This window comes from Spinacia oleracea, chromosome 1, assembly GCF_020520425.1.
Source record: "Spinacia oleracea cultivar Varoflay chromosome 1, BTI_SOV_V1, whole genome shotgun sequence".
Taxonomy (NCBI): domain Eukaryota; kingdom Viridiplantae; phylum Streptophyta; class Magnoliopsida; order Caryophyllales; family Amaranthaceae; genus Spinacia; species Spinacia oleracea.
Window position 1 is genome coordinate 117,930,967 of NC_079487.1, and position 23,271 is coordinate 117,954,237.

General features: G+C 35.9%; 3 protein-coding genes across 13 annotated transcripts; 2 read left to right on the forward strand and 1 right to left on the reverse strand.

The window, feature by feature from the left end:
* The first annotated feature begins 909 nt into the window (after positions 1 to 909).
* On the forward strand, positions 910 to 2,052 carry LOC130471394 (putative F-box/LRR-repeat protein At3g18150). Its single transcript, XM_056841480.1, has 2 exons — positions 910 to 1,664; positions 1,913 to 2,052. The coding sequence occupies exons 1-2, from the start codon at positions 1,293 to 1,295 to the stop codon at positions 1,913 to 1,915; spliced, it is 375 nt and encodes a 124-aa protein (XP_056697458.1). The 5' UTR covers positions 910 to 1,292; the 3' UTR covers positions 1,916 to 2,052.
* LOC110783943 (uncharacterized) lies at positions 1,423 to 10,329 on the reverse strand. 11 transcript variants are annotated; one of them, XR_008932061.1, is made up of 10 exons: positions 10,042 to 10,320; positions 9,134 to 9,367; positions 8,343 to 8,451; positions 7,401 to 7,482; positions 7,112 to 7,197; positions 5,085 to 5,143; positions 3,679 to 3,812; positions 3,298 to 3,381; positions 3,018 to 3,088; positions 2,080 to 2,256 (listed from the first exon to the last, which is right to left on the reverse strand). XR_008932061.1 is itself a non-coding variant. In XM_021988334.2 (8 exons), the coding sequence occupies exons 1-7, from the start codon at positions 10,116 to 10,118 to the stop codon at positions 3,710 to 3,712; spliced, it is 750 nt and encodes a 249-aa protein (XP_021844026.2). In that variant the 5' UTR covers positions 10,119 to 10,320; the 3' UTR covers positions 2,869 to 3,381; positions 3,679 to 3,709. The 11 variants fall into 11 exon arrangements, 5 of the variants coding, with proteins under 5 accessions (XP_021844026.2, XP_021844025.2, XP_021844027.2 ...); XR_008932063.1 differs by having other exon boundaries at positions 2,081 to 2,256; positions 3,298 to 3,338; XR_002532224.2 differs by lacking the exon at positions 2,080 to 2,256 and adding an exon at positions 1,423 to 1,441 and having other exon boundaries at positions 3,018 to 3,338; positions 10,042 to 10,319.
* Positions 10,330 to 20,892: 10,563 nt separating this feature from the next.
* On the forward strand, positions 20,893 to 22,728 carry LOC110783893 (F-box/FBD/LRR-repeat protein At5g22660-like). Its single transcript, XM_021988277.2, has one exon. The coding sequence runs from the start codon at positions 20,947 to 20,949 to the stop codon at positions 22,429 to 22,431; it is 1,485 nt and encodes a 494-aa protein (XP_021843969.2). The 5' UTR covers positions 20,893 to 20,946; the 3' UTR covers positions 22,432 to 22,728.
* Positions 22,729 to 23,271: the final 543 nt, after the last annotated feature.

The window sequence follows — 23,271 nt, forward strand, 5'->3', positions numbered from 1 at the left end:
TGTGGGTTTTGCGTCTTCTTCATCGACCAAATTCGTCGGATTCTTAACAATGTTACAAAATGAATATCCATCACCTAGATCAAATATGAAATTAGGGAGTCGAATAACTTGAAATTCTAACAACACAAGATTGAAGTCGTAGAGTTTTGGAGATGTGAGTTGTTGTATGACATCGCCAATAAAGCGTGTTTCATAATGTTGACAGCAGAGTTTGAAGTGGGTGACTCCAGTCCAAAGGTAACGCCATCTTTGAGATAAGACTGAGGTTGAAGCTGCTGAGATATTGATGAAGAGAATAGCATCTGGAAGCGAACTCAACCGATCTTGTACTTCCCCTTCCATTTAATATCTCAGCTAATGGAGTAGTTAATTGGTATGTTTAAGAAATTGCATGCATATATAAGCAATTCAGATGGGAATGGTGACCGGTGTGGGTTAATGTTATTCAGACTATTGGAATTCAAATTGTAAGTTCCAATATTTCCTTCATTATTACTCGTAACTGCATTTAACTTTTATTATTTTCTAGTCCCTAGAATTATTTTGACGCCCAGCGGTTCATCATATTCTCCATACGTTTGAACTTGGTACGAGGAAGTATTTTCGGATATCAGATATGTGTGGGCAAATGCATATCATAGTAAAAGACAAAATAAGAAAAATGATAAAAAAGAAATTAAATGGTACTTTTTTTAACTGAATGGTACTTTTTTTAAAAGAATGGTACTTTTTTAACATAAATGGTACTTCCTTTTTTGTCTTTTAGCTATTTGTCTTTTAGCTGATATGTGTGTTGCCACACATATCTGATATCCGAAAAAACAACCTCGGTACGGAGTACTAAGCAAGATTAACGCAAATCGATCTGACCTATATTACGTGTCGTTGTGTGATGTGACACTGACGCATCGTACTTTTTAATTGGAAAATAAAACTTTTGATATATAAAGTTCAAAATTTTGATATCTTTTTAGATTTGGTACAATATATATATAAATGTAAAGTATCAATTTTTCATAATTTTTACGCATGTTGAAGAAGGAAATATCAAAATTATGGAGTATTAATGAAGGAAATATGGGGACTTACCACTTCACAAGTCACAAGTCACAAGTCACAATATACATCAACCCTTAACATTCGCATACGGAGTAGCTATATTTATAGCCTTGCTGGCTTGCTTAAGTTCATATAAAGAAAAGCATAAACTGCCTCTAAACAACCCTTTCAAATTTTGCACTATTCGATCGTATTAGATTGATAGTGAGTGTAACTCTGTGAGTGATTATGAAATGAAAGGAGTAGATCGGTTGAGTTCGCTTCCGGATGCCATCCTCATCATTATTCTCTCTCTTCTCCCAATCAATATCGCCGCTTCCACCTCCGTCTTATCTCAACGATGGCGTCACCTCTGGACTGGAGTCACCCGCTTCGAATTCAACTGTCAAAAATACGAAACACTCTTTAATGGCGATATCATACGACAATTGACATCTCCAAAACTCCTCGATTTCAATCTTGTCTTGGAAATCACGGCAAATTTGCGTGAAGCTGATATTGCAGAACCATGGTTCCGCGAAGTTCGTCGCAGAAATGTGGAGAATATCTATTTCGACGTTGAAGTGCTTTATGTACCTACATGCGTGTTTGATTCCAAATATCTGGTAAGTTTGATCCTGTGTGGTAAACTTGTGTTTACTGAAATTAATGGTGTTATTCGACTCCCGAGTTTGAAAAAGCTTTCTCTGAACCAAATTCGCGATGTTTTTCCATGGATGGATATGCTATTTAGATCCGCCCCATTGTTGGAAGACTTGAATTTAACCTTTAATTTGCCCCGCGGGGGAGATTATGCATTGAATATATTTGGTCTCAATTTAAACTACTTGAATCTAACTATCGATTTTTTCAGTGAGATTCAAAACTTCAAAATATTTATTGGTGTGCACCGGATTTGGTACCGGACTGTTTGACGAGTAAGCTCAAGACGGTTACAATCAGTGGACTCATTGGGTGCTATGATGATGTGAAGATGATAGAGTACATTATAAGCTATGCAAGTGTGCTAAAGAAGTTGTGCATTGAAATGTCGCGTCATAGAAAATATGTATCCACAAGCAAGGATGAGAGGAAAGAAGCCATGAAACTATGGGTCGAACATAAGTTGTGTACGTCTTTGTTCAAGCTTCCAAGAAGCTCCTCCACTTGCGAGGTTGTCTTTTCAGGTAAGTACATCCGAGAAGTGTCAGGAAACACCTTCAAATATGATCACTTTTCATGTCAAATGAACAAGAACTGATTCAATTGAAGTATTTAGATCAATGTTCTATATAGTACTGCATGTAGTAGTGTTTTTCTGTACTTCGTTCTAGTTCTTTCTCCTCCGGTGAATCCTAAACACATGACTTTTACTAATTCAAATGTAATATTAGTGTTTGTGACGTTTGAAAAAAGTTCAAGCGAATGCAATTTTCTTCTAATGCAAGCAATATACACAAACTGCAGTGACGACGGTTAGATCCCGAGAGACTAACCAATAACCATCATATCACTAATCCGGTCAATCCGGACGATAAAGCATTAAGTTAGGCTTTGTTCTCTTCACCTGATATGGTCTGATTTTTCTATTTTCTGGTATGGTCTGGCATGGCAAAGTCTAACCTAATAAACAATAAGAATAAGGTGAAGATAACAAAGCACATTAACCTATACAAGTGTGTACTCCTCTAAGCTTAATGAGAACTCGACAAGAAACAATTAACCCCATAACGAGGGTAACTATTCCCCCCCTTTCTTTTCTTTTCTTCTTAATCCTAACTCTAGCTTATTCTATTCTACCCCTTCATCCCCTAATCATCATCTATACAATTTTATTCGCAAATCCAGAATCCATCCATTATTCGCAATGGTGAAGTTGGGAGAGTTCAACCTTATACAATTTTATTCCAATGCAAGTAAATAACATGAGTAATATTATCGGATTTTACGGTGCATGTAATTAACACAATGAATCTTACTTGGTACGAAGGACCTGTATAAATGTGAAGAATGCAACACACCATGACACCACCTATTTGGCTCCAAATACCTGCAGGTTACAGCAGCCCAGGTTATCTGCAAAGTCACTCATGCACGTTTCTGACATTACTCCTTACACAATTTATCCAGCACTGTAATTCTATCTGGAACTCGACCAATTAAGCTCATTCTTGACCATCTTTGAAGTTTCCAACTTGATCAACCTGACTGGGATCAAGACTGAATTGTTATCTATAGATGTCGTGTAAGCGAACTTACATTGTGATACACTTATTAACTAAGCCGAGGTGGATGATGATCTGAAAAACATAATGAAGCACTTCGATTTATAAGTATATGTACCTTCATAAAAAATAAAAATTATAAGTATATGTTAGGTATAAGTTTCTTATAAACAAGAATGCTGCAATCTCCAAAACTTTCACTGCGAAAATCATGTCAAGATTGTCACTGTTACGTGATTGGTCCATACCAAAAGAGAGATTCCGACATGTTTTCAAGAGAAAAAAAAATATTAAAAAAAAACAATAAAATCCAATAATAATAGCAAAAATATTTTATGAAAGTTATGACTAGTGAAGAATTTATGTTAAATTTGACATATAGTGAAAACAGACTATTAGACTCCAGAAAACATACCATCTATATATATACAGCTTGCAACCTCGAATTATGGAAGATATTTACTTTGTTGTTTAACCCAAGCATCATAGTCTTGTAACAGTTGCTGCAAGAGAAGTGGAACAAATCTATCCAGGAGTGCCTGCAAAACTCTGCAGACCAAGAAGGCTAAATAAGCATCAGTGAAAGAGTTCAAAAGCAAAATAAAAGTAAGCTAATCTCCGAAATAATTGATTATAACAATAATAAACTTGCAGCTATAACCATTGAGGTCTGTTCTTGTATAACAGTTTCACTGATTCTGACAAAAAACATATCCAAATGTTCCTATCTATTTTTGATGAGAGATAAATTTGCCTCTACGGGAAAAAACAAAGCCATCGCCCTGATAAAGAAATGTTCATCGTCACCAGGAACCCAAGATCTAACCCAACTTAGCTGGGCCTAAGCCATCGTCTAAACTTTTTCCTTGTCCTTTGACTCCTTACCCAGAGAAAATCTCTCATAATATTCTCAACCTTCTTCGTACATCCCATGATAACTCAACAAATAGGATCAAAGTGATTCTCTGAAAGAGGAAAAAACACCCCTTCCCACACCAGTCTCTTAGATTTTGTCACAACAAACAGTACCACTCAGTAAACAGTACACTTGAACAAGTATACTCGGCAGAGTTAAAACACCAGATATCTATAAAACACAAGCTAGCAGCAGAAAGAACGAAGATCAACTTCATGGTGAGCACACTTATCCTAGCAATGCCCTCTTCATTAGTATACCAGCTATTGGTGAACTAAATGACATTAGTCAAAATTTCAATAAGTTAAAGCATTCAAATCAAAGTTTTTCCAAAAATACTTAGAAGGTGATGGGGAGTCCATAATACTACCCTTTTTTTTGTTTAATTATTTTTTTTATTGTTGTTCTTTCTGTTTTTAAATACTTTATTATTCAGCAAGAAAAATATTTTGGAAGGCTCATTATCTAACTTTAAGTGCATGACCGTGCACTGCCTTATACGAGCACTTCACAACAGAAAAGATGAATACAGCGCGAGGTAAGTAAAATGATGAACAGAAGGCATAAAATATTTACAGATATTTTCATGCCTGAGGAACATTAAAAGCAACACGAACAAAAATCAAATCAAGCTGAAACATACGTATGAGGCAGCAAATAAAGACCTGTTTGTGCTATAGATAATAATTCAGTCCAGTGGCACAATAGCTGATATGAAAAACTCCACTACTCCAGATAGGTAATCAGGTACTAACTGAGAATATGTATTACCTAAACCATGCATTTGGCACATGCTGTACCCAATATATAGTATATAAATGGATTAACAGCTACAGGAGAATGTAAATCACAACAATATTAAGTGCCTAAATGAAGAGAAAGAAAGAAATATCAAACATGCTTACACGTTTCCAGGGGATTCAATAGCAGATACAGGCAGCAGAGTAAAGGGCTGATTGTAAATCTGCATGCAAGGAAAATATAGCTTGATCAGCCTAGGCCAAAGAGTAAAAGATCGCATACAAAAATCTCATGGAATGTGATGAGGAGTCAAAAGTTAGATTGATTTTACGTTCAGTTTCTTTGGGGAGTAGGTCACCTAGAATGTAGATTAGAATTAGCTCAGGTTTGTGTCAATTCAGGTATGTATTATCAATTATCATCATGTTATCTAGTTAACTTAGGGTCTGCTTTGTCCTACTTTATTTTTTCGAAATGGCATCTAAACAACATGATGGTTTTGATTCGCAAGTGGAATCTTACTTAAACAAGGTTCAATCTTGAGCATCCTCGTAGCTTTTGAGCAACTTGACAAAAGAATATCCATAATAACAATCACCACATTCGGCACCATCAAAGTTTAGAGCTCAAAAGAAATAATGCTTTCTAACCACAGTGCAATTGATAAAAAGACAACAGATCAGGACCACCAGAAGCTTATAACAATACTGTGTACTTTGATAGTGTGAAGGAGCAAGTTCAAGATAAATTCTCTCTATCTCAGGGTTCGGGAAAGGATGTTTTCCTTTCAGATACTTGAGGGCTCTTCTGCATTCAAAGAAACTGTATGTTGCTGATTGTGATGTCCTACTTTACAGAATTGTGGCTAAAATCTAAAGATGTAGTAGTAGAAATCTCCCTTATGCAGCTGCATGCATCCTTATTATGCAGAGCTTTCCTATGGGAAGGGGACGTGAATCTCTCAAAAGCCCCTCCTGTTTCCAGGGACTGGGTTCATAAACACAAGAATGGCACAAGGAACTGTCAACTTTGGGACCTTGCAATTGCATCCCAAGGAAAGTATATTTGGCAAGTGGCTCTCAAATCTTATATGCTATGGGTAGTCAAATTGGTGGAACATCTATATAAAGAATGCTAACTAGTGGGACTATAAATCACTAGTTGATTTACCTTGTGGATGGAAGACTTTATGCATTATAGAGGATAAAATGCAGGAGGGTTTTCACATAAATGGCTGGGATGCAAATGCAAAGAAGTACGGTCAAGTACCGCTTCTGGGTATAAGTGGTTAAGGGGTGATGAACAAAGAGTGAAGTTGTGCTCTTTGGTGTGGAATAGATGGGACATATCAAAGCCGTCTATGATTGCTTGGACAGCTGCTCTGAATTGACTGAAAACCAATGAAAGACTGCAGCATGCTGGTATTACAACCAACATTAGTTACTAGTTGTGTAGATTGGTATCTGAATCTATTCTACACCTGTTATTCAGATTAATTTCAGTCACAGGTGCTATAAGGATATTGGTGCCTGGGTTGGAGTCAGAACTGATTGCAATGACACTATCCTTCCTATTTGGAAAAAGTGAAATAGAAGAACAACCGTAAGAGGCAAAGAATGGCTTGTATGCCTAGCCTTACTGCAGTGGTGTATTCTTTTTGGACGGCAAGAAATAAAGCATACTGGGAAGCAGCTGTTCCCGTGCCAGCAAAGGTTTGCAGCAGAATCAAGGCTGCCATTTGTAATAGAATTCAGGGTCTGGTTAATGCTAAGTGGAAAAATGAGGAGCTTAGTTGGTTTTGTAATCTAAAACAAAACAGATCCTATAATTTGTTCTCTGCGTTGGTTGTTTGTATTTTCTTCGAGGCCTAGGTGCTGAGGAACTAAGGGTTTTACTCTCTTTAACATAACCTTTTACTTTCTTGCTTCACGTCCGCGGACGGTTCCTTATCATTTGGGACTAAGGCTTGGTTGTTGTATTTCCTAAGTGCTGAGGGAGCCTTCCTAGAACATTTGCTCACCTCTAAGTTTTTGCTGGTTGTTTCCTTGTGTTGTATCTATTGGTTCCTTTATACGAAGTGCTTTTTACAAATGAAATTTTAATTGCTTACCCAAAAAAAAACGATACCTAGAATACGTTGTCATAGGAAGTGCATTTTCATTGAATGTATTGAAAGGAAAAGATTAACAACCTCGAGATTGATATTCAACTTCACATCAACATCCAGAAACGACCCTGAACCAGTTTTGTCCCAACTTATGAAATTCTTCATGGTTGCTACAATCAAAAAGCAGATATTAGAAATGACAGATCAGTCTGTTCTAATCTTAGGTCCTAACAGTTTCTGCACCCCTTGTACTGTAAGTGTGTGCATGTGTGTGACGTGTCAATAAGTCAATAATAATCTCACTCCCAAAAATATTTGTTTAGTTCAGAAAGGAAGATCCTCTGAAGGCACATCAGAAATGTTTAGTAGATACATTTAGTGCGGCAACTAGATTTGTGTTCAAGCCAACCTGAGAAATACTTGTTCTGATTCTGCACTATTTCTGAGCCTTCAAACTGCAAGAATGAAAATAAGATAAGCAGTTTTTACATAGTTAAGTTTTCTCTTTGCTTGGTAACAGGCATAAATCTAGAATTGAGTACACGAGCTTAATTTAAAAATATGCAATTGAGCTTCGCCTTCAAAAAACTGGCCTACCAATCGAGAATCAAGCCAAAAAAGTCATATAGCCTAACTAAGTTTACATGATTATCTCCTCGTTAATATATGTTCCTTCAGTCACATTTATTGTCAAGCTACATAAAATCTGCAATTCCTCTGCTTTTCATGTTCAGAGGACATCAGCCAAATGAACATGAAAGTACCGTTTTAAGGTTACGTTCGTTCTTCATTCTCTGATTACTATTACTGTTCTTGCTATTACTCTTGGACAGGGAATATCTTCTATTTATGAAAAGAACAAAAAAAAATTGCAGTGTTGACTAAGCACAAAAGGCCTTCTAAAGAGAAAAATACAGGATTTGTGTTTTTAAAAAAAGGAAAAGCCTCAAGGATGTTCAAAAATATGCAAAGTACCTTTCTTTCTAATTACTTCAACCATTCAGAAGAAAGCACAATGGGAAAGTGATCATTCTAGATTCCAGTTTGAGAAAACCATGCAAAACTTGAGGAGATGATCCAATATTTGTACATTGTTGAACTTCAGTCCGTCAAACCAAACAAGATGTAGAAAAGCACAAGGATAGAGAATCTTTCCAACTTCCCATCCAAAGATTGGTATGTTTATACTCATACACATCATGTCTCCTTTTTTGTTCACTATAGGCAGCACGGCAGCAGCACATATTTTCATTTTACACCCCCCCCCCTCTTGAACGATGCACAATCAATTAAAAGATATTCCGTATAACTTTACCTTACATGACAACAGCTCAACAGTACACCATTCACTGGCTGGACTCACTTCCAAGTCCAGCACAGGGGCCACTTCAAAGTTCAAAAGCTGGATTGGTGGAAGCTTGCACCTGCAAAGAGAAAACACTAGAATGTCATGCCCACAAATTTCCAGCATAAGGACATTGATGAACATAGCAAAGATCTTATAATCTTTTTGAATAGTGGGGCGGGCAGCTGCCATATATTTTCCCTTTTGTGGAGGGCGATAAACAGACAAATAAACAAATTCTCCAATGATCAAAGTGATTGCAATCGGGATAACTTTTCTAAGCTCATGAATAAGCCTAACAAATAAGTCCTGAAAACTCTCCCTGGAAATTCTGGTACCATAGGTTTTCACTTTTCAATCTGCTAATTAAATTTGCTAACTGACCACACAAAAATTTACAGGAGTTACCGTTCCACTAAATGACGGATACTTCAAAACAGGTTGAGCTTAGTGATTTGTTCATTTTATATTGTTCAGAAAACAAAGCATGTTTGCAAAAGATACATATATACTTCCGAAAAAAGTCACACTAAGTAGTTACATGATGAAAACTTGGCAGCAATCTGAAAATGTTCCAAAATACTAAACCACTGTCCTTAAAATAATCAGATAATGAATTTCATCAAACAACCTGATAACTCAAAAAGCAGAACTTTTGAACAGAAAAATAACCAACGCTCTAAGAGTGATAGATAACCCAAGAAAATGCAACAATAAACAAACATGATAGAAGAAGAAAAGAACTAAGAAACAAAAGACACCTATATGTGTTGACATCGATCAATACATAATTTTCCAGAGCATTAATATTCAACATTGCTTCAACTCCCATTGGATGCTTAAAAAATTGACTAATGTGATACATTTCGCCAACACGAGCATTCTCACGAAAAGGCAACTCGATTCTATCCTTCTTCCGGGCAGCTAAAAGAGCCCTTTTTACATTCGACTTGGTAGAGTCATCTTTACTAACTTGGATGATATCAACCACCTTCCTGAAAGACAAGATTGTATGTCCACATAAACCACGATCATTGATTCGTATTGTAGAGAATGAATCATAAAAATGGATTAAACATCATTCATATATTATACCATCATATATACTATTTATTATTTAATGCCTCAAATGAATACGCTCATCAGAGTTTAAAAATGTAGATTTTCACCAATCTGATTAGATAAAAAACTCACTGGGTTTAACAGCTTTAAGCCTTTAACTCATTCTTTGCCATTCAAATAAAAAATTCATTATCCTTGACAACATATCCATATATCAATTAACAGATCAAACCAGCTTTACTTACTTCCCCAAATCATTAGAAAAACAAGCAATAAATAAATAAAAAACAGAAATTATTCCGTAGGGGATGTGTGATCAAGAACAGTACTCACAAATCACAATTAGATCTTGGCCTACTAGCAAACACAGATAAACCACAAATCATCCAAATTTAGTTGTCACATTACTGGTTCAAATTATACTATCAACATTACCGTTAATTTCAAACCCCGGAAGTAAAACTCTCTATGAATTGCAATAGATATCTAGAAAATTAAAAGTTGAAACTTGCCAAATCATAAACGCAATTGATTGATTTGCAATTAAAATCCCAGAAATTAATCAATTGAAATTGATAGAGAGAGGGAGGGAGTAGAAGATATGGACCTGGTAGAAGGGAAATTACGGAAGGAAGTTGCAGGTAATTTGGGACCACAACATTGCAATTGCATTTGAGCCAGCATTCACAATCACAATTGAATTGGGTGTATCAGTGTATGGATTATTACAAGAACAACCCACCAGAATTATATGAGAAAATCTGCAATTTGATGGATTTTATATGGGAAGACAAAGAAGGGAGAGATTAAAGTTGCGAGGAATTTCATATCCTGATTTTCTGCTAAAAAGAGTAACTAGTTTCGCCATTTTTCATGAAAGTGACCTCATGGATTAGGATTATGACGGAACTCAATTACTCAAAACCGCCCCATTCATTTACCCATATACCCTTTTTTGTTTACCTCTCATTCCACATTTACCATCCTAACCTAATTTACTTTCCCACCCCAAATCTAACAACCACCGCCACCGGCCACTACCTCCGGCCACCACCACTACCATTACGTCGTTGGCGACAAAATAGCCGAGTCTTCACAAGAGGTTTTTTTCCGGAATTTTTTTTAAAGAGACTTATGAATTTCTAGCTTGTACCATAGTACAGGCTTATAAATTTTCTTGTACCATGGTACAGACTTATGAGTTTTTAGCTTCGACCATGGTATTAACTTATGCAGTTTAAGCTTTTACCCATTTATTGGGTTATTTGTACCCATTTATTGGGTTTTATTTCTCTCCTTGTGAGAGTTTGGGGCCATGTTTTTAATTTCGCAGGAAAAGTTGATTTGTTGATAAAGATTTGTGCGGGATTACAACGGATGTCATTCTTACGTCTACAATCAATTGAATCAGATTTAATTCAATACCAAAGTTACAATAGATCGAAAGACCCCCTCGTTGAAGGATGTATCAAACAACGATGTGAAAGAGGGTATTCATCATTGCCAAATCTCATCTACAACGATCGTGATTTTGCCGAATTAAAATTTTGTTTGATCCAAACTAGAGCTAAGGAAGTAAGGATGCACGGTTATCCATCATTCAAAAACAACCAATTCATCATATGACCATTAGTCATCTACGAGTAGTAGAGTACTACTATATGAGCTCAATCATGTTTTATTTTATTACACGTTTTATTTTTAGTAGAATTGTCTTGGGTTGAAAATTAGGGTCGAAGATCTTTTATTTGTAACATACAAAGTATTTCTTTAATAGTATAGATAAAGGTTTATCCAATTAAAGGAGATGAGGGTATAATACCCCAGAATAGTCATTATGAGTCTCACGGATGTCACCCAAAGATGAAATTAGGTCAAGCAAGTCGCCGATCCAATCATTGCACCACTACAATACGGAATAAAGCACAACACAACATAGATAAGAAGTAGTGGGTTGTGGGCGGTGGGTATCTGTTTTTTTTTTTTTTTTTTTTTGGGAGAAAACATGACAAATCCCACAAACACTACTCAACATGATAAAAATAAATTAAATTGGCTTAGGGCGTGTTTGGTGGTAACGGGTAGTGTTTTGATCTATTTTTAAGACGCTACTTGTAATATTTTTGAGTGTTTGGCAAGATAGCGGTTAACGGTAGAAGAAGCGATTGATTAGCTTTTGTCAAACGTTAAAATTAGTACTCCCTTCGTCCCATAATCATATCCTCGAAACGCTTTCCTTATAAGGCCGTCCTAGATTACTTGCAACGTTTCTAAAAATGGAAACTTTTATTAATATTATATCAACTTCTCACTTACCCAAGGACCCACCTACATCTCTACTCCTTAAAAATAAAACATTAAAAAATACCCCGTTAACCCACTATCCCACTATCTATATTAAAAAAAAAAACCCACTACTAATTACCATCTAATTAAACAATAAGTCAATTACAATGTGTAATACCCCGAATTTTTAAAACTCGATTAATTATGCTTAATTATTTTTATTTAACTTAAAATCATTTTAAGTCCTAAATTCGAACTTTATTTTAATTAACGAAGTTTTATTTCGCTTGAATTTTTAATATTGTTACACGATTTCTTTTTCAGTTTATAATTTAATTTCAAATTTACGAGCTTGAGCTATTCTTTAAATATTAATTATTTCGTAATTTATTTTGAAAATCGAATAATTTCGAAACGTTCTTATTCTATTCGGAAACTAAATTTATTTTTCGTTAAGGATATTTTTTTTTTATAAAGAATTATTTTAAAACTTGATTATAATTAAACATTTCTATTTTTATAAATTTCTGAAAATTACAACAATTTCTGAATTTTTTTGCCTAATATTGTGAAATTACGAAAATGCCCTCAAGGAACCAAAAATTCACTTTTTCCCTCTTCCCTTGCTCTCCACGTATAAACCAGGAAGGAAATTTCCTTCCCTCCTTCCCTCAATTCTGTCCAAATTCAACCCCTTGGACCCCAAGTAAACTTTTCAATATTGATATACAAATTGCATTTCCATTTCAGGAAATTCAATCAAAAACAAATTCTGATTTTCAATTCTCCTCCTCCTCTCTGCTTCGAACCATCACCACCATTAACCACCACAACAGCCACCGACCACCACCATTCCCACCACTGTTCGACCACCACCCCAGCACCACTCGGCCAGCCAGAAACACCACCGCACCTCACCGCACTTCCCTTTCCCCCTCCTCGAAGCACCGCACTCCCCTGTTCCTTTCCCCTCCTCCTCTGCCTCGTTGCACCACCACCGTCGCGCTCCACCACCTCCAGTCACCCTCCTCCTCTCTCCGGCCAACCTCCGTCTCAAAACCTCGTTGCTCCGCCCTTATATCCTCCCAAGACCCGAACCCAGTGCCACCTCCTCTCCCCTCAACCTCCCCTGCTTCCTCCCTTTGCTTCGCACTCCCTCCCCCTTCCCTCGCCTGTACCACCACCGCACAAACCACCATAACCGTCGCCTCCGGCGCGGATTTGCGCTGCTGCGCCGCCCAGCTCAGTCATCCTTCCCTCCCTTCTCTCCTCCTCTCCTTCGTGCCCCTGCTTCGCACTCCCTCCCCTGTTCTTGCCTGTTTTCCCAGGAAACCGAGAACAAAAAAAAAAAAAAAAAGAAAGAGGAATCCAATTCCTAATTTTATAGCCTTGACTTTTATCTTCCCTCAAACCCAATTTTAGGTTGGGCCATTTCTCAATTTGGGCTTTTTGGGTGATTTAAGGTTGATTTATAATTATCAGATTTTAACATATCAATGCCTATGATTTAATAAAATGATTAATTACTAATAAAATGTTTATTATTTTTCAGGTTTTATTATCGATTTTACGAAAATAAGTTACTAGTTTTATTTATTAAAAACGGAATTTAAATAATATTTTCATGAAAACCGGTTTTATGAAATATAAATATATATATTTCGATTAAAATTTCATTCAATAATAATATTTTCATTAAATTTCGAAATTATACTTTTTATTAAAATTCGTTAATTAAATTCTTTATTTATAAATTTATGATTTATAAAATATTGATTTTAAATTATTTATCGTCGTAATACTAATTCAACAAATTTAATATTTTGAAAGAAAGCGGACTTGGAGCTCAGGAAGAACGATCCATCAGACGGGAAATATAAAACTACGGTTGAGGTAACGGCTATTGCTAGTACCCGCAATTCCCTTATAAATGTGATTATGAAATTACAACGTATGATTGATTTATTAAATGAATGTTTTGACATGTTTTATGAATTGCGGGAAATGAAATATGATTTTATTGAATAATTTATTATAATATGATTTGATGGAATTATTCCTTATTTTATGATTGATTATAAAATGCTATGATGATTGATTGAATTTCTTATAAAATGTTCTTTATAAGAAACCAGGAAAGAAAGGATGTTTGATCTTATGATCCAAAGGAATTATGTTACTTCAACTGAAGTAAAAAGATTAAAATGTAAAATTAAACGAAACATGATAAATGAAAGTGAAATTCCTAGTCCGTTTGGCAGTATATGTTCACAGGTTACGATTCTCGGTCATGCATGTACCCATGGGGCATCCGCCCATTGAGCCAAGGCTCTCATGTTTTCGGGCCAAGGCCCCATGTTTATGGACAGTTGTCCATCGTGGAAGACGTTCCACCATGTCATACTTGCCACGACTAGCATGTGCACCCTAAAGTTGAAAATGAATTAAATAAAGGGCTTTATAAAATATTTTACATTATTCTATTCTCCCTGTGTTATTAAATAAAATGAATTGAAATGAATTTACGTTGCTAGAATAGTTCGTTACTGAGTCTTCGGCTCACCGTTATTTTGTTTTCTGTTTTAGGTACCGCTGGGAACGATGGGAACGAGTAGTGGCGAGGATTTCACTTTAATAATTCCCACCTAGTTTATGCCTTAAGTTTTAATAGTTTAATTAAAGACTTTTAGTAAGTTATGTACTTTTATTTTGAGAATATAAAGGATTATTATACTAATTGGAGGTTTTTTTTATGGCTTATGTATGATGTTGCCTTGTAATTCTCAAAAGAGAATTACGGCAGGTAATGTCCCGACCAAATTAGGTTAATTCCGCTGCTAAGTATGCTTTAATAAGTGATTTAGAGGTCGGGGCGTTACAGTTTGGTATTCAGAGCAAAGGTTCTGGACCATAAGTGCTAAACCTTACGGGTTTTTGCGCATAGTAGAATTCAATAGGCTTTAAGCAAAGAGTTTTAAGGAATAAGTTAAAAAGAATATGTTAAAATCAAGTCAAGTTAAAATGAAATGAGTGTGAGCGTAGGAACGCACGGGATAAAAGGGATTCATTTCTTATGTTATTGATGTTTTCTTGATTAAATATGTTATGCGAAATATCGATTATCGAACTTACCAACGATGCCACGAACGAAGCTCACAACAAAGCGCAACATTCACGATAACGTCGCTCACAATGAGGTTTCCTACGTTGATTTCTATGACGAGCAATCTATAGTAGACCCCAAGGAGATGATGGAACGATTAAGAACTGCAAGTACGTTGTCAGCTGAAGTGGTCAAGATTCTCGAAAAACGAAAGTCACTAATGCAAACGAAATTGCGTCACTAATCACCCTCGAATCCACCAATCTATGATCGCAAGCCAATTCAATGGAACTTGAAGACTAGGTCAATCATATGGATCAACTACTCGAGATTTTCAAAATACTCTAACGAATGGAATTGAATATTGTGCTAAAACGAATACTTTTTATTTATGTCAAGGAAAAGATTATTTCGTTAAAGAATGTCCTAAACCACCTCCAACGAATATCGGAACATCAACCTCGACCAATCATGAACGAAGCAACAACAATGCTAAATCCATCACGCTCGTCAACATACGTAAGAGATTACATGATAAAGGACAAAGATGACGCCAACGCCGATATTATTTTGATTTAGCTCCCTCTCGCTTTGGAATCGAACTTCCCTGGATTTTATGTTTACCGTCACATGTCATGTTATGAGTTTTTCTATCTTAGATAAACTAGGCAAAGTTTAAGCATTTCCTTGGAAGAAGTTAAGTTAAGCACGATGCGAACTCAAAGATTTTGTGGATATGAATTGTTTTGAGGAATTTTCATGGTTATGAAATCTTTAAGGATAGAATAAATATTATAGTACCAAACGAGACCAAGGATGTATTTCATGAGTGATGGATCACTAATTAAGTTGAGGTTATTTTAGGTTTAAAGTGTTCAAAGTTATGAATGATATTGATTCTAGGGTTACCTCCCCGTGTTAGTCATGACGAATACATTAATGTTTATGAGTACTAAAGTCTATTATCTAGAAGATGATTGGTATGCCTTATGCCTCTATTAAGGAAGCTAAGGAGTTATACAGAAAAGTTATGAACCCAACATAAGTTATGATAAAGGACCTATTTGAGTTGACACATGAATAAGATCTTGAGGATTTTACCAAAATAAAGCTATCAAGAATTAGTCTGTCAATAAGGTTAAAGGATAGATTACCGAAAGAGCATGAGTTTGTATGTTTATAAGTGGCGAATCACCAATTAAATTAAGGTTATTCAAGGTTTAAAGCGTTCAAGTTATGATTGATTTATGAGTTACTTTTCCGCACCCTTCATAATGATTGTTTTGTGGTTGTAGGTACCTAAGTGTGTATTCATATATGTTAAGGAAGCTAAGCTAGAACTTTTAAAAGTTATGAAAGAATATGATTTATGGTGAAAAGATGAAATTGAATGTACACATGAAGTTCTGAGAATTATACCAAAACAAGTAATCAGGAATTAGTATGTCAGTTACGTTGATGGTATTCTTGGTTTACCTTTTCGCGCCTTTAATAGGGAGTATTTTTGTGTATTTATTTAAAAGGATACTTGATAATCTCCATAAAGGAAGTTGAACTAGAGAATGTAAGGTTTTGCAAAAATGTTATGAGGAAAAGTACGATTTATGGCGAGGACATGAAATTGAGGTTGCATATAAAGCATTGAAATAAGTTATCAAGAATTATGTCTATCAGGTTGATGATATTAATGAATGTTATGAAATTCGAAAAGAGTTATGAATGATTGAGGAATGAAATGGAGTTGAGAATAGAAATTGACAAAATGACATGTTTGTAAAACCAGGTAGGATGAACTAAGTTTTCTAGAAGCTAGATTGTTTATGATAAAGGCATGCTTGATGGCTTAACATTCTTCGCAAAATATGAGATTTTTCGACCTAAGGATAAGTAACGAAGTCATATGTCTAACGATATATTTCTAGTCACGTGATTGGATTCGAACCCCTGCAACGATCGCAGTTAACGAAGTCACTCAACATAGACGAAAGACTGGAGATCGAAATCAAAACGAAACGAATAAAGAAAGACAACGACAAGATTCCTGCAGCAAAGAGGCTCAAGAGCAAAACGAAAACGCAATATGTCCAAATAATCGCCTAAAAACGATATGATTTACGAATCACGATGTTTTATGAATAAGGTTAATTAATGATGAAAATTTTGGAAGCGATATGCGCTAATTGAGTCTCAAACTAAGATGTGTTACCATCACTAGTATATGAATATTATGCTTATGTTAATTGTGCACGTTTCAATTAAGAATTATTTCTTTATGATATGCTTTATGGATTATGTTTACGCTGGCATGATTGTGTTGATAATAACTAATGGTTATACATGGAAGCCGTCTCCAATGGAAGTTCTCCCGAGCTCAGAGTACGAGATTATTATTATAATAAATAACTTTTACAACTATTTGAGTCTTGCAATTGATAGATAAATATTTATTTTCATTATATATACATATATTTTCAGAATTATAATTTTGCATTAAAAACTACTGTTTTGGTGGAAAATATTTTCAAACAGGATCTCGCAAAGTAAAATAGGAGCCTAGTCTATGCTAACAAGTTTGCCCCTTTTTTCGTTCTTTGCTCCTCGATCCTATTATATGAAATCAAGTGGAGATACGAAAGACGATAGCAAAATGTAATTGACCTTAATGACGATTAAGGATCAATATATAGTTTTGCCCCTTTTGCATTCTTTACTCTTCGATTCTAGGTCTCGAGTTGAAGCGGAGTCCTAAAAGATGATGGCGGAACGAAGGCTAGACATTGTCGGGATTGAAATAAAATTGTGAGATCTTGGTTTTAAAATAAAACATCATGCCTTTATTCAAGCGTTTTCAATTTTCAGCAATCATTTTATAAATCTAATTTTTCAAGTTTCGAGGACGAAACTTTTTCTAAGGGGGTAAGAATGTAATACCCCGAATTTTTAAAACTCGATTAATTATGCTTAATTATTTTTATTTAACTTAAAATCATTTTAAGTCCTAAATTCGAACTTTATTTTAATTAACGAAGTTTTATTTCGCTTGAATTTTTAATATTGTTACACGATTTCTTTTTCAGTTTATAATTTAATTTCAAATTTACGAGCTTGAGCTATTCTTTAAATATTAATTATTTCGTAATTTATTTTGAAAATCGAATAATTTCGAAACGTTCTTATTCTATTCGGAAACTAAATTTATTTTTCGTTAAGGATATTTTTTTTTTATAAAGAATTATTTTAAAACTTGATTATAATTAAACATTTCTATTTTTATAAATTTCTGAAAATTACAACAATTTCTGAATTTTTTTGCCTAATATTGTGAAATTACGAAAATGCCCTCAAGGAACCAAAAATTCACTTTTTCCCTATTCCCTTGCTCTCCACGTATAAACCAGGAAGGAAATTTCCTTCCCTCCTTCCCTCAATTCTGTCCAAATTCAACCCCTTGGACCCCAAGTAAACTTTTCAATATTGATATACAAATTGCATTTCCATTTCAGGAAATTCAATCAAAAACAAATTCTGATTTTCAATTCTCCTCCTCCTCTCTGCTTCGAACCATCACCACCATTAACCACCACAACAGCCACCGACCACCACCATTCCCACCACTGTTCGACCACCACCCCAGCACCACTCGGCCAGCCAGAAACACCACCGCACCTCACCGCACTTCCCTTTCCCCCTCCTCGAAGCACCGCACTCCCCTGTTCCTTTCCCCTCCTCCTCTGCCTCGTTGCACCACCACCGTCGCGCTCCACCACCTCCAGTCACCCTCCTCCTCTCTCCGGCCAACCTCCGTCTCAAAACCTCGGTGCTCCGCCCTTATATCCTCCCAAGACCCGAACCCAGTGCCACCTCCTCTCCCCTCAACCTCCCCTGCTTCCTCCCTTTGCTTCGCACTCCCTCCCCCTTCCCTCGCCTGTACCACCACCGCACAAACCACCATAACCGTCGCCTCCGGCGCGGATTTGCGCTGCTGCGCCGCCCAGCTCAGTCATCCTTCCCTCCCTTCTCTCCTCCTCTCCTTCGTGCCCCTGCTTCGCACTCCCTCCCCTGTTCTTGCCTGTTTTCCCAGGAAACCGAGAACAAAAAAAAAAAAAATAAGAAAGAGGAATCCAATTCCTAATTTTATAGCCTTGACTTTTATCTTCCCTCAAACCCAATTTTAGGTTGGGCCATTTCTCAATTTGGGCTTTTTGGGTGATTTAAGGTTGATTTATAATTATCAGATTTTAACATATCAATGCCTATGATTTAATAAAATGATTAATTACTAATAAAATGTTTATTATTTTTCAGGTTTTATTATCGATTTTACGAAAATAAGTTACTAGTTTTATTTATTAAAAACGGAATTTAAATAATATTTTCATGAAAACCGGTTTTATGAAATATAAATATATATATTTCGATTAAAATTTCATTCAATAATAATATTTTCATTAAATTTCGAAATTATACTTTTTATTAAAATTCGTTAATTAAATTCTTTATTTATAAATTTATGATTTATAAAATATTGATTTTAAATTATTTATCGTCGTAATACTAATTCAACAAATTTAATATTTTGAAAGAAAGCGGACTTGGAGCTCAGGAAGAACGATCCATCAGACGGGAAATATAAAACTACGGTTGAGGTAACGGCTATTGCTAGTACCCGCAATTCCCTTATAAATGTGATTATGAAATTACAACGTATGATTGATTTATTAAATGAATGTTTTGACATGTTTTATGAATTGCGGGAAATGAAATATGATTTTATTGAATAATTTATTATAATATGATTTGATGGAATTATTCCTTATTTTATGATTGATTATAAAATGCTATGATGATTGATTGAATTTCTTATAAAATGTTCTTTATAAGAAACCAGGAAAGAAAGGATGTTTGATCTTATGATCCAAAGGAATTATGTTACTTCAACTGAAGTAAAAAGATTAAAATGTAAAATTAAACGAAACATGATAAATGAAAGTGAAATTCCTAGTCCGTTTGGCAGTATATGTTCACAGGTTACGATTCTCGGTCATGCATGTACCCATGGGGCATCCGCCCATTGAGCCAAGGCTCTCATGTTTTCGGGCCAAGGCCCCATGTTTATGGACAGCGGTCCATCGTGGAAGACGTTCCACCATGTCATACTTGCCACGACTAGCATGTGCACCCTAAAGTTGAAAATGAATTAAATAAAGGGCTTTATAAAATATTTTACATTATTCTATTCTCCCTGTGTTATTAAATAAAATGAATTGAAATGAATTTACGTTGCTAGAATAGTTCGTTACTGAGTCTTCGGCTCACCGTTATTTTGTTTTCTGTTTTAGGTACCGCTGGGAACGATGGGAACGAGTAGTGGCGAGGATTTCACTTTAATAATTCCCACCTAGTTTATGCCTTAAGTTTTAATAGTTTAATTAAAGACTTTTAGTAAGTTATGTACTTTTATTTTGAGAATATAAAGGATTATTATACTAATTGGAGGTTTTTTTTATGGCTTATGTATGATGTTGCCTTGTAATTCTCAAAAGAGAATTACGGCAGGTAATGTCCCGACCAAATTAGGTTAATTCCGCTGCTAAGTATGCTTTAATAAGTGATTTAGAGGTCGGGGCGTTACACAATGCATTAAACTCTGTGCCGGTCAAAGTGTTTCGAGTATTCCGGAGGCAAGGGAGTAGTTTTAAGGTAGCGAGTAACGTTTGACAAGTTTATAGTAAAGTTTTAAACAATATTCTAGCTTTAATTTAATTTTATTTTATTTTACAATCCAACGGCTACTTTTACCAAACACTCATATTAGTTACCCGATATTATTCACCGCTACCGCTAATTTTACCGAACAGGGCCTTAGGCAAGGCATGGGGCATGTGGGCTTGGATGTCCTGGGCCGTATTTTTGTGAATTTTGACACGAAACAGCAAGAAACTAGTAGGCCGATTTTTCCAGGCCCAAGAAAAGCGTGCCCTACACAAGTCACGGCCCGCGACCACCTTTCCTTTAACCTTTTCAAAACAAGTGAAAATACGGAGTAACGGGGCAACAGAAGGATAGAGATAGAGGAGGGTTTTGCATACAGAATTAATTTCAGCCGGAGTGAGAGCTAGGAAAATGAGTGAAAGAAGGAGCATGGAGTGCTATGTCAGACGACGGCACAGTAGTTTGAGCGAGGAAGACCGATTGAGTTCACTTCCAGATGCTCTCCTCATCGACATTCTCTCTCACCTCCAAATTGACTGTGCCGTTGCCACCTCCGTCTTATCCCGCCGGTGGCGCCACCTTTGGACTGGTGTTACCAATTTCAAATTCGACTGTAACGATTGCAGAGTAACCTCAGACAAATTTTCTTCCGTCGTCGTCGACCTCTTACGACAGTTGACCTCTCCGAAACTCCGCGTCTTCAAACTTGAGTTGAACTGGCTGGCCAATTTATTTAACCCTGGTGTAGCAGAATCATGCTTCCGTGAAGTTTGCCGCCGAAATGTGGATCAGATCATTGTCGATCCCAAAGAGATTAATTTGTTGGATCGACTCCCCATTCCGGCATGTCTGTTTAATTCAAAATCACTGGTCATTTTGAATTTAAGGAATGTGCTTGAGATTGATTTTCCAGAAAATGTAGCTATTCAACTTCCTAATTTGAAGAGTCTTACTTTAGACCATCTTGTGTATGTCCCTCATTGTTTGGAAAGTCTATTTAGGTCTTGCCCGCGGTTGGAAGATGCAGATTTGACGTTTCTGTCAGCTGGAACCCAGATTATTCTGAATATACCGGCCCTCAATTTAAGGTCGTTGAGATTAGGTATGTGTCATATGTCCTCCTGTGAGATCTTCGAAAACCAACCACCACCCAAAATCTTCATCGATGCACCAAAATTGGCAAACCTTTGTATATTTGATTACACTTCATATTATTACTTTATCCAGAATCCCACTAAATTAGTCAAAGCATCTATTTACTTGACCAGGGATGAGGCATATGAACCGGCTGAAGAAGATTATCTACACCAGTTGTCCAAGTTTGTTAGAGGAATGTCCAGTGTTATCAAGCTTGACCTAATCGCATATGGAAACACCAATTTATATCCTTACCTTAATTCTTTAAATCTTGGGACTAAGTTAATCTTTCCTAATCTAGGCCGTCTTATAACTGAATTGGAATATATTGGCTGGAATGATTTGCTACTTTCTATGCAATGCTTTCCCAACTTAAAGCATCTAAAGGTGAACCTAAGTATGAGGGATGGTCTTCCAATGGATCACATGAATTGGTGTGTGCCAGATTGTTTGGTAAATAAGCTTAAGACAATAGAAATAAGCAAACTATATGAAACTGATGATGACCTCAAGTTGCTAGGCTACATTCTAAGCAATGCAGTTGTTTTGGCAAAGCTTCATGTATATGTTACTAGCAAGAAGGAATCTAAAGAAGTCCGACTATGGAAGGTGTGTAATTTCTGTAAGTCTTTGTTCAAGCTTCCAAGGGCATCTTCAACTTGTGAGATTGTGTTCTGTACGCGTGGGTTGATGAGAGCATCAAGTAATGCCTACACAAAAGATGGACAATTTACATGTGACATCTATGGCCTTGGTTGACATTCAAGCCTATGGGTGACAGGTATTAGCTTCTTATTTCCTTTTGATGTATGATGTGTTCATGTAGTTCGGTTTATGCTTAAAATCACTTCTCCAAAGCCTCACTGAGTATCAGCAACTAGTGCCTTTCTATGTATTCATCCTTTTCGTTACTTTTATAGTTTTATGTGATAACTTCTACTAGTATAATGATCATTGTAAATTCTAGTTCCGTTCTTCTCTTTATGATTCAAATGTAATGTTCTATAATTGACAGTTTTTGAATGCTAAAGAATATGAACAACAAATTAATGTTTTCTTGGAATTGGCATGGTATAAGTCATGTCTGTTGCCACCTGAGCACTAAACCTGTATTAATAGTTGATAGTCATGAAGCATATAATTCAGTTAAGGGCACATGTATTTTTTAAGTGATAACACTAGTAGTTTATTGAATTCATAGAAGATATCAAAGTTGGTGATAATTGATGCCTCCCTAAGAATCCCAGTATTCAATACAGAGTTTATTCTTTGTGATACAGCTATATGTGATTAATTTATTTGGCATAGGATGCCTTGATGCTTGAACACCACTATTTCTGTGCACCTCTTTCAACATTTACCTTTTGCCTCCTTCATCTCATATTGAAATTATGAAGAAGAAACCGGATGGAGATAATTTAGTATGTTCATCTCCAATAATTACATTGCTGATTGTTGGTTTATTTGGCACAGAGAGCAAAGATTTAGCTCTGCCATCAAGGTTAGAGGAGGGAGGGGCAGGGGCAGGAAAAAATTTTGTCTTGAGAGGAGTTAAGAAATGGAGGGAGAATTAAAGTATTAGGTCCCAGAGATTAATTA